At 42.0% G+C, this 16217-nt stretch overlaps 1 protein-coding gene and 1 long non-coding RNA gene across 6 annotated transcripts in view; one reads left to right on the forward strand and one right to left on the reverse strand.

The window, feature by feature from the left end:
• Nucleotides 1-16217, forward strand: part of mctp1a (multiple C2 domains, transmembrane 1a) — a 100528-nt gene that overhangs the window by 49540 nt on the left and 34771 nt on the right. For all 5 annotated transcript variants that reach the window (XM_086030733.1, XM_086030735.1, XM_086030734.1 and 2 more), the window contains 2 exons: nucleotides 3136-3255; nucleotides 10139-10255. In XM_086030733.1, coding sequence (XP_085886859.1) covers nucleotides 3136-3255; nucleotides 10139-10255 — 237 coding nt within the window. The remainder of the gene's footprint in view (nucleotides 1-3135; nucleotides 3256-10138; nucleotides 10256-16217) is intronic.
• LOC147147309 (uncharacterized) lies at nucleotides 7338-12848 on the reverse strand. The gene is made up of 3 exons (XR_015086818.1): nucleotides 12479-12848; nucleotides 11454-11534; nucleotides 7338-7921 (listed from the first exon to the last, which is right to left on the reverse strand). It is a non-coding gene; the product is annotated as an uncharacterized LOC147147309 (long non-coding RNA).

Consider the following 16217-nt stretch of genomic DNA (forward strand, 5'->3'; position numbering starts at 1 on the left):
TAAAATAATAAAGAAAAAAACAACTTTTTGTTACGACACAAGTACATTTTTGGAGGATAATGTACAAGATGCAAATTTATTCTTAATGTTTTATGTGTGCTTTTTATTTTATTTAATAAGTGAAATACTACTTTTGAGTATTTACAGTACATACCGTGTAACGCCAATTCCACTGAATTGGTGCCATTTATGTCCCTAGGATGGATGTAGAAATGTGCAATGAAATTAACTCATCATATTTTTTTCTAGTTAGCCAAGTGTCCTGCACATTCATCTGATTGTGCATTTAACAATTACCATTAAAAAACATTTGAACTACTTTGAACACTGTAAAAATAGTATTTGTTGGCTGTCTCCACTTCCTAATAAGAGTTTACCATGAAATATAATATGATAATATAAATCCTTTGGAAATATTATATTTCTTTATATTTCAACTGATTGGATAATGGATGGATGGATGTTTGTGTTGTTCGTTCCTCATCCCAGCTTTACCTTAAGTATATTAAAAAAAAACAAATAAAAAAACAGAAAAGAATTTAGCTTAAATGCACATTTCACTCAGTCCTGTTACCCTGTCCCCCTAAAAAAAATTGAAATATTCCACAAGTCACTAACATGTGCCACAGGAAGTTACAGCTTTCTGATCCCTTGCAGGCCATGGGAAGGCCAAAAGTAAGTTCACTATTTTTCTTGTTTTTTTTTCTGTATATTTGATGATATTTCCCCTAAACTGGCAGGAGGTAAAATCTTGGCTCAGTCCCGTTATCTTAAGTTAATATAATGTTATTTGTTTCGCTTTTTTTGTTTTGTTGTTTGTATTCTTTTGTTGAATCACTGTAACGTCAGGATTCTATCCGATCATAAATGCCATGTGGCTATATTTCATGTATTTGCTAATTCAATGCTAATAACTCACCCCTGTTACTCAAATGAGGAGTTTCAGTCCAATGAAACAATGACATCAAAATATACATAAATATAAATATAAAAATTAAAGTTGCCTGAGATGAGCCAAATACACATTTGTATGATCAGATTTAGAGTTGAAAGAAATGTAACTTTACCCCAGCATACCCCATGTCCTTCCCCGCTGTCGTAAGCGCTAACCAGCGAGCCGGGCGAGCGGCATCTCGTAAAGCCCAACAACTGTGTGGGCAAGATAAAACAAGGTGATTGAAGAGGGAAAACAGCGTTTCATTTTTGTTTCTTCTCTCCTCTCTCCCTTCTCTCATCTGTCAGCCGCCTCGCATCCACCCCGGCTGGGTGAATAGAAATGTCAAGCTGTCAACTGCGGGGTGCATAAGTAGATTGGCCGTCCTTATAGATGGCCCTTTTTGCCACTGCTGCTTTGCACTTCATTGTCACGCCGCTCAGTGTGGCAGCAGCACAAAGGGCTGAATAGCTGGGGCCGGCCCACATCACACATGTCATATGAGTGACCGTTTGGGCTTAGTAGTCAGTGCTGCGCCATGCCCTGCCACACACATCACTAGCCAACACAGTGCGATACACACAAACGCCTCCCATACCGCCCTTGTTTCAACACTCGATACGTTCACCCCCCCCGTCTTATGTCGTCTCCGTTGCGCTGGCCCGCTCTTCTTCCCCCAACCCCCCGCCCCCCAAGTGGTAGAATCTCAATCTCACCTCTGACTCACAGAGATGACCCATGTCAGCGTCTCACAATGATGATGTCACTGGCGGCTTTGGAAGGCTCGCCCCTTGAGGCCACGAGGGCTGTTTTGTGCCAGCACACCCCTACTGTTGCTTGCTGATTAGTTGGAAAGAAAAGTATCTGCCAAAGACTTGATGAGCGGACCACTTAAGAAGATGAAATAAAAGTTTTTTTCTTTTTTCATTTCATTTTCACTTCGCATTGAAGCCAACGCATGTACAACATAGTTGCAAACACTTTGATAGACACACTGGCCACTTCGTTAGGTACATGCTTGTAATATATAGTGATGCGTCAAGAACTTATCCATTTAATAATAATGAGAGTTACAATTGAATAAAAAGCCGCATGTCAGGAAACAGTTGAAATGCAGCCAAGTTGTCAAGTTAAACAAGATGATATATGCAGTATGTATAGGCTACACACATTAACAGGCAGTTACTAGCCCCCACTACCATAGAAATTTTGCGTTGTCTCACAGCAAAGTGATGATACAATAACAAAGAGACAGAAAGGAACAAGGTCTACTATCATGTCCTCGCACTAAAACAACAGCTTATATCAGATTTTAATTAACATGCAATACATTTTACAACTGCTTATAAATATACTTTGCTCACAATAATTTATCTTTATCTGATCCGGGGTAAAACAAATATCACATTTGCTTCGGCAAATACCTCTCAAATCAATCAATCATTATTATTATTTTTTTTAAAATATGTTTGTTTTGTTTTTGTATTTTTTCATTGCACAAGTGTACCACGTAAAATAATGGGCTAGAAATTCTTCTCACCTCATGGTGATGACCTGATTGGGTGATTGGTGTACAGCACGTGGCCGCTATATGACGCTGTTTCCTCATTGCTCTACAGACCAGGGAACGACTGCAGTTAGGACACATTCCTGTCCTCTTTGGCCACAAATATAAAGTGAATCCAGAGCTACAACACAAAGGGTGAACTAAAATAACCATTGGGTCATTAATAAGGCTTGTTTTCTATTCTGTGCCTAGTCCTTATTAGGCTGTCCAAAAGAAGAGCGGCATAATATTCTCAATGGGTCTACAAAGCTTTATTTTTGAAGTCAGGTCAAAGCTACAAATCTTCAACTAAAGTGACGTGATACTTAATTTTGCAAAGTGACAGCAAAATGAGATACGGCGGGGTTTGAATTTCTCTTATTAGGAGATGAGGAGAGTTGATCATGCTCAGAACTCAGACCAATGTGATAACATAAAAACTGTCACGGAGCTGCAAGGTAACAGACAAGCACGCTTCCCAAATGACCATCTTAGCCAGATCAAATTTTCACATGTACTCTTCTATCACTTTCACTGATGATAACGCGCATAATAAATTCCTTATTCCTTATTATTCCTTATTATTCCTTATATCCTTAGTTACTATTGACCGGCTATGTTAATATGAAATTCTTCTGTCCCATCTACATTGCAGCTGCTGTTGCGCAACTTCAACAGAGTGAGGCGCTGCATCATGTTCCTCATCAACACCGGTTATTACATCAACAGCTGCTTCGAATGGGAATCTCCACAGAGGAGCATCTGTGCATTTGTGGTGCGTAGACGTAAAGTCACATGAATGTCAGGCCTGTTGGGTCAATACAATAATAGCCAATTAAATACCAGTGGTTCTAGTTCTAGCACTATTGAATGCGTAATTTGATAACTGATAACTGATAACGGATAACTCTTGTTCCGGTCTGAATTATTGAAATATTGTATTATCATGAAAGTAATGAAGTAGAAGTGAAATAATCCAAATGGAAAACATAACTTGACAGTAGAAATGTGATAATATTACATTTGGCTAACACACAGTGAAAATACTTGTTGGTATCCTGTGTGTTGCTAGAGCAACTTCCACTCTTCTGGCAAGGCTTTAAAGTGGAAGTCAACCCAAACATATATTTATTTTAAGAATATGTTCTATGCAGGCCCACAAGTTGAAACACAGCATTCTGATTAATATTGCGTTTGTGGAATAGGAGTTAAGCAACAAAATCCACACGTTTTTAGCCATCTCTGGTGGCGGCCATTTTGTCACTTCTGTCGACTGAAAATGACATCACACACCCTCAGGACTCCGATAACGACCAATCATAGCTCAGCTTTAGAAAACAGGTGAGTTGTGATTGGCTGTTAACTGAGCCCTGAGCAACTGTGATGTCATTATCAGTCGCCCTCTGAGATTTTGCCGCTTAACTCACATTTCGTATTAATCATATTGCCTTGTTTCAACTAGTGGGCCTGCATAGAACATCTTCTTGAAAAAAAATGTTTGGATTGACTTCCCCTTTAAGTCAAGTTCTTTCATACAATCAAATAACGAAATTGCCGGAGGATTTTCCTTAAGCTACATAAACGGCGACGTTCGTTGAGAACAATCCTCCAATTCTCAGAGCCTCCGCCACGTCATCTGTGTCTGGAATTAAAAGGTGAATTGTAATTGGACAGCAGAGCTAAGGGACAATCCCCTGCAGGGCGGCGAGATGACAGACGTTTCCAATAGCTGCACAAGTGGACCGGTCTTGCTCAGGTGTTATCTACTGCCGCTGTTTGGCTGACCCAGTTTAGTGCGGTCTTGCGCGCGTTTAGGTGTGTGTCGGCAGTGCACTTCATGCTGTCGTCACGTGTCAGACGAGACAACATATTGATCAGTTAATTTTTCTGTCTGTGTGTGGGCGTGCGTTCAAGTGGCGCATTTTTCGCTCCAATAACGCCGCGCTTGTCCTTGTGCCTTGCTTTTAAGAAATTGAAAGGGAAGTGGCAAAAATGAATTAATGTCGGAAACAAGGTTGGAATAGTTTGAAGGCGCAGCATTGAGAAGGGGTACATCCTTGGGAGTCCCATTCAAAGGATAAAGTACGCATAAAGTTCATCCAGTTCTGTGTAACAGTGTATTCTTATTGTACATACTTAAATTGAGTATTTCAAAGCAATAAATTAGATATCTAGGCCAAGGACAATGTGTTTTATAGTTTATTGAAAGGCTGAAATTCGAGCATCATTTTACTTTTCCTCGGACCCCCCGCCCCCCCCCTTCCCACTCGTGTGAACGTGTTGGCGTAGGAGTGTGCACTTAGCTAAAAGCCTCAGAGTGTTTAGGACCTCTCCTTTACACAGGTACCCCCCCCCCCCCCCCTCCGCCCCTCCTCCATTTCTTCATCACTCTCTCATTCGTCCCTCACTTCCAGAGGCCTCTTAATCACTTCGCTCATCTCTTTAAGTGGCTTTTTATGGGGGGGGCCATCTGGCCAAGGTGGTGCGTTTGCGAAGGTGTGCGTCTGTGTGTGATTACGGGCACGCGTGTGTTCACATGGGTGTGTGTTTCCGTCTTTCTGGACAGATGTTGCACTTAACTTTTTCAGAACGGCCCTCGCTAGCTCGCAGAGGTGGAATAGCGGCAACCCCTAAACGTTTAAGCGCGCGTTGTAACTCACGTAAGTGAGCCTCGAGGAGGGAGAAGCAGAGTGTCGGTTTATTTGCCGTTGAGTGAATGATGGCCGTTGCATTCAAGATGCCGCAGTATCACATTCATTCCGCAGAAAAAGCGCTCCGTCTTCCCCGCCAGATTTGGCATTTCCATTGGCATGTGCACAGCTGTGATCAGCGTGCACACGCAAGGGAGAGATGGCACCGTCTCACATTCGGCGTTGCTCTCTCACGCCCACGCTTCCGTCTCCCGCCCGTCCCGATGGTGAACAGCCACGGCGGCGGCTTCGCCCGAGGCATTGGCGCCGTTTGGGCGGCCCGCCCTCACCTCCTGTCCCGCTCGATGGCAGGCGTATGCATCTGTGCCGGTATGACACTTGTCTCCCTCTTTTCCACTTTACACATCTGCAAGGTGCGCCTTCCTATCGCTCCATCCGTCCAGCCGTCCCTGTCCCTCTCTCTCCACCCCCACCTCGAGAGCTGGTGCTGGTGCCACAACCTAGTTGCCTTCTGCCGCCAGTTCTCCCCGCGGCCTCTGCAAGACAAGGCCGTTATTGCCCCGGGGACCACCGGCCTCAGTGGCTCTTCCTCCAAACAAATTTGCTGTAACTTTATCTGCAATTGGACCCCGAGTTGGAGGCAAATAGAAGCAGCTTTGTGAGGCTCGGGGAAAGGGTGAGGGCAGTGAGCCGGGGGTTGTCGGGGGGAGGCAGAGGAAATGATACCGGGTGCTTTTATGTCAGGCAAAGTAGGACTCTTATCAGGAAGAGAGCCCAGACAAGGGAGCTACTTCGAGAGGAAACTGGAGCACCTATCACCTGCTTTGCATTTAGATAAAAATTCAGCCTGCTGAAATAAAAAAAATAAAAAAAAAAGTCAAAAAGCAAAGACAGGTACAGAAGCATCTATTGGTGTGTGTATGCACATGTCTTGGAGTGTGATACACACACACACACCAGAGAACTCAGTGGTACACTATACACACCACTCCGGGTCTCTTTAAATTGCTCCTTTGACTCCTCTTCAAAGCCGCTGTCTTAACTTTTAAAACTTTTAGAGTCGGGGGTTTGTCTTTGCCCACAGCAAGGGACAACTTTGAACGATTTACTTGAACATTTTACTGCTCCTGTCATTTAAGTTGGTTGAAGAATAGCATCAAGACTAACACAGAATATCAAGTCAGCGTTTAATCACCAGAGGTAAAGACTCACGGATGACAAGAAAATTGCAGATTTTTCTCGAACAAACGAAATCACAACCAGCTCAGAGCATCTGGCTTGCTTTTGGACCAAGAGCTCCGAAACGCCAGTGTGTTCTGCGGTCGTACAGCAGGGGGCAGTGTAGCACCACCAAATGATGCTCGGGGAGGCCTGGTCCAAAGCAGGACAGAGTCTCTCCCCCTCTCTCGAGTTACATCAAACTTAACAGGACTTCTGCCTGCTTTCTGGCAACACTTAGTGCCAGCATGGAAAATGATGTAAGAGAGATAAAGGCGACCTCTGAAATCCAAACTTCGGTTTCCCTCCACTGAGACAGAACAGGGGAAAAGTTTGCCTGGTGTGTGGTTAATGTAAGCCAAAGTACTGAATATTACCCTCCCACAGTGCCGCGGCTCAGAGCCGCAAGGACGCGGGCTATGTTTTGAAACAAATAACGCCGGCTCCAGCTCACCATGAGCCCTGACTGCTTGAATAAAACATTTGGACTTTTCCATGTTGTTGACATCCTTTTGTGTTCAGGGGATTTCTTAATATTGAGCCAAGCATCAAAGAATTACAGAATCCAACTGCAGGGATTGTCAAAAACAATTAGATTATTGATTTTTGCCTTATGTTATTCCAGCCAAAATGATCCCATAATGATTTTGCTTTTAGCATGTTTGTTATGGTTCCTTTTGATGACATTTTATTTTAAAGGCATCTTTGTAAATTCATTTATTTTTAATCCCTTACCATTATATCTTAAAATTGTTTTTGAAAAAAAACCACCACAGTGGTTTATGGTTATTGAGCCAATTGTTAATCACGTACAATTTATTTTATTTTCTCATTATTGTATTTTCTTTATTTACTATAGAACACAAAATTAAATATTATACTGGATACCTTCATTAATTTACAGATATTCCAGATAATTGAAATTGTAATAGAATTAGCAATGTAACATGTTTTTTTTTTTTGTGGGCACCAGAAAAAATAGGCAAGGTGAGAAAAGGCCATTTTATTTATATCGCACATTACAACATCCAACAGTCAAATAAGCATTCTGTTCAACTATTGAATATTATGTGTAAAGAGAATGTAGGCTCAATCACACAAACTACCTGTATTGAAATATTTGTATTCACTGTGCAAGTGAATACAAAATAGTTTCCCATCAGAGAGGTGAAATCTCTTCACAATAAACCATCGTGGACGGCTCGTATAATGCCCACGGCCAATAATGTCATCTTCAAATGACTCCTGTACATGATCACTTTGCATTTACTCTCCTTTTGTGGATTGATTGCCCCGTTTTCATGTTGTTTTTGTTTTCTCTCTGCCTTTTGGTGGTCACTGAAATCCACGGCAGGCTCCTTCCCGCTCGGCAATCCCCAAGCAAAGAGCTTGCAAATGTAGCGTAGGGAGCATTTGGGGGTGGCTGTGATGGACCGGTCTCGCTGGAAAGGTCCCGGCACCGCAGGGCCGCTGTTAACCAGCCGGGGGGCACGGAGACGGGGCAGGGCCGTCCGCTTCTGAGCTTGGGTGCCTGGTGCTTCTTCCAGCTGCCTGTCACAACGTGGCCCTCAGCTACGCTAGCCAAATGGAAGAGAAATGAGAGAGCGACCACAGGTTAACAGCCTAAAGGGATGCCGTTTTTTTTTTTCTTTTTTTTTTTTTGATTAAATATATAAAAGGTTTCAAGATTTGATATCAGGACAGTAAGGTGCAGTTTGTGTGATTCCGACAGTGAACCTTCACTGAATTGCATACTAAATTTCTGTTCATACAACGTTATGCCAGTACTACTATTGATTGTTATTGTTTAGTTATTGTATATGTATAACATGAACAGAGGAATTTATTGTAATTGTGTGTTTATTAATAGCTTCTGCTGGAACAGGTTTCAAACAAGAGACCTCCTTTGTTTATTTCTGTAAAGTCGTGTGTCTGCATCTCATTTGCACAGCGTTTCATTAAACATGTATTAATTAATGTTACTGCTCTTGCACGTTTGCAGTCTGGATGGTTTGTAGCAAGTTGGATAATTCAACAACGTTAGGATGAGTTAGTGTGCATTGCTGTGACCTGCACTGACAAAGAACTTGCGTGGGTTCTTTATGAGGAGTGAAGGGATGTGGTCCCTTTGCTCTTTAAATGATACAAACATTAATTATTGCAATTTTGCAATGTTTTTTTGTTTTTTAGGAATTATACTATCCCAGGGTACTGCATATGCACACTTGAAGTTGGATCCAAAAGAGACGCAAAAATTGTTCCTTTTGGGACATGGTATTTGTTTATTTGACCAGCAGTTTTATTTGTTTACATGAAAAATACATTCATTGTGGCCATTTTGGAAAGCTATTATCTTTAATTCATGCTTGGTTTGTTTTGGCTTAATTTCACATTCAGTTTAAAGTCTTTTTTCCCCCCTATCAAAAACTTGGTCATGAGTTTCCAAACTTTTTTTGTTCAGATGCCGAGATGCATGTGTGGGTGGGTGCAAAGAAATTTCTATACTGACAGCTGAGCAATGAATGTGTCTGTGTTTTGGCCCACGCCTATATTTTAACACAAGTACATGCACATGCTCTCCTTTTGAGAATAGAATAAGCCATTATTAGTCCAACAATGTGAAACTTTAGTTTTACAGCAGAGCAAAGTGGACAGTAGTGAATAGTAAGTCAGTGTGTGTGTATATATATATATATATATATATATATATATATATATATATATATATATATATATATATATATATATATATATATATATATATATATATATATATATATATATATATACATGTATATATATACATGTATAGTATATATATATATACATATATACATGTATATATATACATGTATAGTATATATATATATATATATATATATATATATATATATATATATATATATATATATATACAACATTCTACATTTTTGAGTCCATATTGTGTGATCGGCACATTGATAATTCTTCCATGTGCACTATATTGTATGAAATCTATTTTAAAAATACATATACCTACATGTATAATAATTCCACATTTTCAACGGTTGTCATTTAATGAAATTTTCTTTTTTTTTTTTTCACAAAATATGCCATTTGCTCCAATGTTGTCATCACCGACTTCTTTCAGTCTTACCGGTAATACTATGCCAGCATAAAATCACCTGCCTGCGTCATTAGCAATTTCTCTTTCCCACAGAGACTAAAAAGGCTTGTCAAGGGCAGAATACTGGGTTTTGATCAAAGGTTAATTTTCAGACAGTGCATTACTTGTTTGGTGATGAGAGGGGAGGCACAGAGGTTGCGGTTTTGGCAGCTGGGTGCAGAGGCTAGCCATACAAGTCTGAGATGGGGTATTGCGGCTTGGAGTGACAGGGTTAGGGACTCAGGGTGTGGCCGGCGTGAGGTCAGATGCTGGGCTTTAGTGGGGAAGGCTCAGAAACCAGCAATGACCTCAGCCCCCGGGATGATTGGCGTGAGGGAACGAGACTCTGACGGCTCGTGCTCATCCTCCCTATCGTCCTCCTCCTCTGCTCTCGGCCCAACAGAGCCTTGAAGGTCAGGGTGTTGAACCCCGGATCAGTGCCAGCGGGCCTTCACCTTTGTTAACGGCACCATCTTATTTTTACGCTTTGCTCCGCTGAGGTTATGATTCTGCATATGAATGTGCGCCGTCTCGAATCGCACATATGGTCGCCGCGCAGGCTCCAACGTAAACATCCCTAGCCACTTTGTTGGCGTTCTCAGTTCCCATCGAGTGATGCTTTTGTCTTTTCTTTTTCACCCTAGCTCTTTGTCGTTCTCGTGTGGAACTTCGAACTCTATATGATTCCGCTGGCTTTGTTGCTGCCCTTGGCCTGGAACTACATTCTCATCACGTCGGGCAAGGATACAAGACAAGATGTGGTGAGTGTGGCCTCTGTAAGCTCGCCGATATCCCTCCGCCTTTCTTTCATTCCACTGTAAAAGCCTCTTTGCAGGGCACACAATGCACCGTTAAAACTGTGGCGCCATTATTTTATGGGGACATGGCGCTCTTGTCTCTTGCACAATATTATCACATTGAAGTATAATTCTACAAGATGAGATATACTTAAATCATACTTAGCCATTGTGCAGCTGAGTATAACCAGTATGGACGTTGAGATAACCCAAAAGGCAGCATTTGAATGGAAACAATGACGAGGAACATGCTACACACGCTTTTGAAACCTCATTTTTGGATTAAAACACAGCCGTAAAATGTATGCAAATGGAGAAATAAATGTGCATATTTTCGGACGTGGGGGAAAAAAAAAAAAAAAAAAAAATCCCTCTGTGCAATCTCACCTTTCTCATTTTGCCGTCTTTGAGGCAAAGAAAGGGAAGAAATAATAGGCAGACACATTGAAGCTACTTTACGCCACTTACCTGGTGGTTTATTTATTTAATTCATTTATTTTTATCTCTTCTACCAATTAAATGATGTCAAAGCAATGTCATGGGAAACAGACATGTTTTAATCATCGCCGGGCGCATTTCGGGATAGTAGAGAGCGAAAGCGAGAGCAGGACTACGGAGTAAGCGTGAACAATGAAACGATCCATTTTAATAAGTGTCTTCTCAGAGTCAAATTTGGAATTAACCAGCTAAACAGACCGGATATTCACTTGCTTTCTGTCACAGGTGTATATTTATTCCCTTTTAAAGATCATTTTGGATGGACGGGATTCAAAAGCAATTTTACACCTTTTAATTGTGATGAACAAACTCTCATTGCATTACTGCACCATAATGAAAGAGTTATGATCAATATACAAAATACGCACCTTGGAATTAACATGCCATGTGTTTCAGAATGGCAGTAATGTCATATTACTCTTATTTATAGGCCTGTATATGTAAAGCAAAACAGAATTAAATTTAAGTGAATGTGCTATATAATCCATTTATATGGGTTCGTGCTACATCATTTAGTGTGCAACCTCCATATCGGTGTTCGCAACCCTCACTCTGTTGAACAAAACTGGCTCTAAAATTGTATATGACACTTTAGAGAATAATTTCTACTTGCCTGTAGATGGCGACATTGCTTGACAAAAAAAACAACATCTCCCTTGCATACCTCAAGCCTGCCCGGTGATTTGTTCTCTCTACCTGCTGGCCATTCATCCCGCTCTAATGATAGTCCTCTTCCACGCACTTCCTAATTAAAAGGAGACAACAGAGGTTATACATTCTTGTACGTTTCCACTTACTTCACGTATGAGTAAGTGCATGCATCTCCCACTCGATGCCGAATAGCTTTTCTCTCCTCTTTGAAAGGGACTATTGCGCCTCAAGTGTCGCAGCAATTGGTTGGAAAATTAAAACATGTTGATACCGTTGTAGTGAGGCGAGTGCCTCTTAGGCCTGCAATTAATTTCTGTTCACTTTTTAAATGATTTGGAATTTACTTTCCTACAAACTCCTGTCAGATTTCATATCAAAGCTTTTATTTAACTCATGGATTGGTTTGATATTAACTCATTTACAGCCAAGGACATTTTTATTTGTCTTTCCACAGTCCAGATATTCAATCCCAAGAATTTTTTTTTTTTTTTTTCAATTCTTTTCAAACGTTAGGGTAAAAGAGGGTCTGAAAATGTCTGGCACTGAATGAGTTAACAGTCAGTGTACAAGTGTATTCCATTTTTACCGGCTTTGCTGAGTACTGTCGAACACATCCACGAGGATTGACTTAGCATTGTGCATTTTATACATCTGTAAATGCCCAGGTATTGGCGGGAAAAATGAATAGACTGTATTCACCAAGACAAGACGTAGTAATTGTGTTAAAAGTGAGCAACTCGTGTGCTGGCAGCTTTTGCATTATCACATTCAAGCCGGATGAATTTCCCCCTTTAATTGCTGCAGAGTAAATGTAACGTGCAATACTGTAACCATGTATTGCAATTCGTATGCGTCGACATGCATAGCACATGTGTGTCCCATGGGTCTCGTCCCTGTTTGTTCTCAGACACTACGGCGAGAGTAGACGATACATGCGGTTTCCTCTTTATCAAGCAGAAGGCAAGGTTTCCCTTCCATTCTTGACAGAGAGAAAAGAAAACAAGGAAAGAAGCTTTTTAACTACGTGAAAGAACAAACCGAGTGATTGTGCTGAGCCCGGCTAGGGTCAGCATCCGGAGCGCTGTGGTTTTCCAAAAGTCCGGGGTGAGGGTGATGCCAAGGGAACGTGTGTTAAACTCACAGAGAGCGAGAGCACAAAAAAAAAAACCAAACGTATACACTTGCATCCAGACTTCCTAATCAAGCTGAAGGGCCTTGGTTCATCTGATGGGTTCAATGTGAGGACCCTTCTCCTATTTTCCACCGCAACGCGGCCTGCTGACAAACAAATAACGGCGTTCTCCACACGCTGCAATTCACCACTCAGGGTCAGTGCCTGTTGTGTGCTTACATGCTGCCTTGCAAACAGATCTGGGATCAGCACTCCTTACCCTCGCCCCAACCTTGACCAGTACCTGCTAAGCAGTTGCAGCACCCTCAGAACAGCGATTAAAAGAGGTGACGCACCGGCGAGGTCGCCGACCTCTTCTCTTATCATGTAGCACTCCGACCTTTGAATCCTGACTCTTCAACACCGTTACCTGACTTGCATGTCTTGCCACAACATGACCGCTCAAACAAACAACCAAAGTAAAGGAGAGGAGACCTTTTTACCTCTCTGGATGTGTTTCTCCTGTCGCTGGGAAGTGAAAAAGCCTCTTAATTATGACCTTCTCCTCCCTTCCTCTCTAATGTTTTGAAACTTGAACTGGTTCGGAGTTTATATTCCATCCCTATTGTCCATGCAGTACCACAAACTGCCAGCGTTGTGGCAAGTGTCTGAGTATCACACTCCGATTTTGCTGCACACAGGAATAATAAAATCTCCAAATATCTTTGCACATATTTCCAACATGACACAATGACAGGGCCGGGATGAGAGCAGCGAGGTAATGTACTTGCATTTGAGTACTTGCTGATACCAAACTACCGATACTTGATGATACTGTTTCGTCTTTCAATAAGATTGTGTTTTATTTTATTCAATTATTGTTCAGAAACACAAAACAACCACAAATATAAGCACTTTTAAAAGTACCTATTTTTAACATCCGACTGCATGTTTTTCTAAGTCTCGCTACACATTTTACTTAAAGTGGAAGTCAACACAAACATATTTTCTTCCAGAATATGTTCCATGCAAGCCCACTAGGCATTCTAATAAATATTGCGTTTGTGGAATAAGAGTTAATCCACACGTTTTTAGCCATCTCTGGGGGCAACCGTTTTGTCACTTCTGTCGACCTGACTTCTGCTGACCTCTTTGCTGAAGCTGAGCCGTGATTGGTCGTTACCCGAGCAGTTGTGATGTCATTTTCAGTCGACAGAAGCGACAAAATGGTTGCCCCCAAAGGGTCGATTTTGCGGCTTAACTCATATTCCACAAACGCAGTATTAATCAGAATGCCGTGTTTTCAACTAGTGGGCCTGCTGGAAACACATTCTTGAAAAAAATGTGTTTGGGTTGATCTCCACTTTAAATGTAGCCTGTAACACAAGGTATTTCTGTTATGTCCTGTCCCTGTACAGAAAGCAACGATTATGGTTGGATACGTTTGATTTGGAAGGATTTGACTGCCCCCTGCAGATCTGTTCCCTTTACCCTTCATTTGCGATGGATTGCAGTGGAGATTTTTGGCCAAGACCTCACAAATGTTTCTGATCAAATATTCCCACAACTCCAAATTGATTTGCCCTCCTCCCATTGTAGTTGGAATGGCTAAAGGTCCCACATTTTGAGTGCATTTTGCTCTCCGCATCTTTGCCTGCTTGCATGAGCATGCGCGACACCCGTTCAGCCGACAGTCATCCCAGCCGGACTCCCTCCTCGGCGCTGCGTTGGCCTAGAGAACCCTGTCGCAGATGTTATAAATGTGTTAATTGCTGTGCAGACATTCGTAGAGGGCACATACCGAACACGCTGATGTCTCTTTCCACCACAAGATGACGGGCAATTAGGTCTCGTCACACTGGAGGACCTTCCTCTTTATCCTACGCTACAGACCATTGCTTGGATTCAACCACTGAATCTGGCAAACCATTACAGGAGAGAAGACCTAAACGGCCTGGAGGCACTTGACAGTTTTGGACAACAGTCTGCTTAACAACATACATCGAAAGTTAGCTCCAATTTCCACACAACAATCATGTGTCTTTAATCAGCCCTTGACCAGAATTCAAATTTCAAAAGAAAACAAAAACTTAAATGTAAAACATGTTCACCTTAGCTCACACGAGACATCAGCAAAATCTCCGGGGACTTTAGCTCAGCAGGCACGAGGCCGGAATCTTACAGTCGCACACCAGGTGAAAAACTGCTATTGGATACCCATTTTTTTTTCTCTTTACACCGCTACGGCACTTAACCGAATTGTGTCGATTCAACCTTGTAGTGTGACTCCAGCCTGAAAGATTGACATCCGTTTTCTATAGCAGAGGGACGTAATACTTCCAGCAAAATGTATCAAATTCTACCAGGAGTCACCATTGTTCTACAAAAACCTTATTTAGTCGCTCTTTGTGTCGGTTGGTTTTATTATTTTATTTATTTTTATTATTCGCCGGATAAGACAGATGTTCCATACAGTACATCTATAGCAATAACAAGTGTAAAATGTTTCTTTAACACAATTCACTGCCAGACATTTTCAGACTCTTTTTTTACCCTAACATTTGAAAACAATTGAAAAAAATACACGTTAAATAAATTCCTGGGATTGAATGGCTGACCTGTGAAAAGACAAATAAATTTGTCTTTGGCAGTGAATGAGTTAAACAATACCTGAATCAAGTTTTCAAGATGAGACAGTTTGATTCCGGAACAAATTAAAAGCGCACAACAGATTGCGTTGAACCTTCACTGAAATGTGCATCTAATCCATGTAGCCTCAGTTGCACAAGTTTTGCATTTACTTTCTTGACTGTGAAGCAGTCGGTGTGACAGCAGTGTATTGCTCATTTGGAAGTCAGTAATAATGTATAGCTTTTGTATCATTCGAGAACAAGACTTCATAGCCATTTTTATCTCGTCTATTTTCACCCCGAGAGCTATCATCTCAGAAAAAAAAACCCAGCGTCTTTAAACACACTGTGCCTTGACATCTGCCCTCATTAAGAGCCCTGCACAACACAGGTACAGAAAGTAAATATTATAAGAATGCTGGGAGGAAAAAGAGGAAACAGCCTATTAGACCGCCAGAAAGTCACACCGCCACGTTCCCGGATAGAAACGGCAACTCTGAGAAGTAAATGATCGTCGAAAACGAGGATGGAGTGGGAGCGGGAGACAGGAAAAGAGGCATTGGGAGAGTTGGGGCGACAGAGGAAGGAGGAGGAGGAATGCGGCGGCGGATGGCAGGCGCTCCTCAGCGCGGAGTCAGACATGGCATTTGGTGACAGGTGACAAAATCAAAAGGTCATGTCACTTTTAACTGGGAGCGCCTGTGCCCCGATGATTTCCCTGGTGCCACCCCCGGCACCGCGACGCTCATCTGTGCTCATCCGGCTGACTCGCTCTCACTCTGCTAAACTGGCAGAGAGGATGGCAGGCAGAAAGACAGGCGACGAGCAGAGTTTGAAGCGGGACGGGAGCACGGGGAGCATCGGGAACGCCGCTGCCGAATCCTCCCAGCCTCCTGTTTCATCACGTCTGCGTGTTGCTTCCTCTTCATTTCCATCCATTTGTCTGACTCCCTTCATCACCGTGAACCTTTGTGACTACCTGTGCTCTCGGAAAACAGCAGCTCCTGGTGTCTGCCTCACTTCTAGTTGTTGTTTT

Source organism: Filicampus tigris, chromosome 5 (genome assembly GCF_054856515.1).
Source record: "Filicampus tigris isolate MCC_2025a chromosome 5, RoL_Ftig_1.0, whole genome shotgun sequence".
NCBI lineage: Eukaryota > Metazoa > Chordata > Actinopteri > Syngnathiformes > Syngnathidae > Filicampus > Filicampus tigris.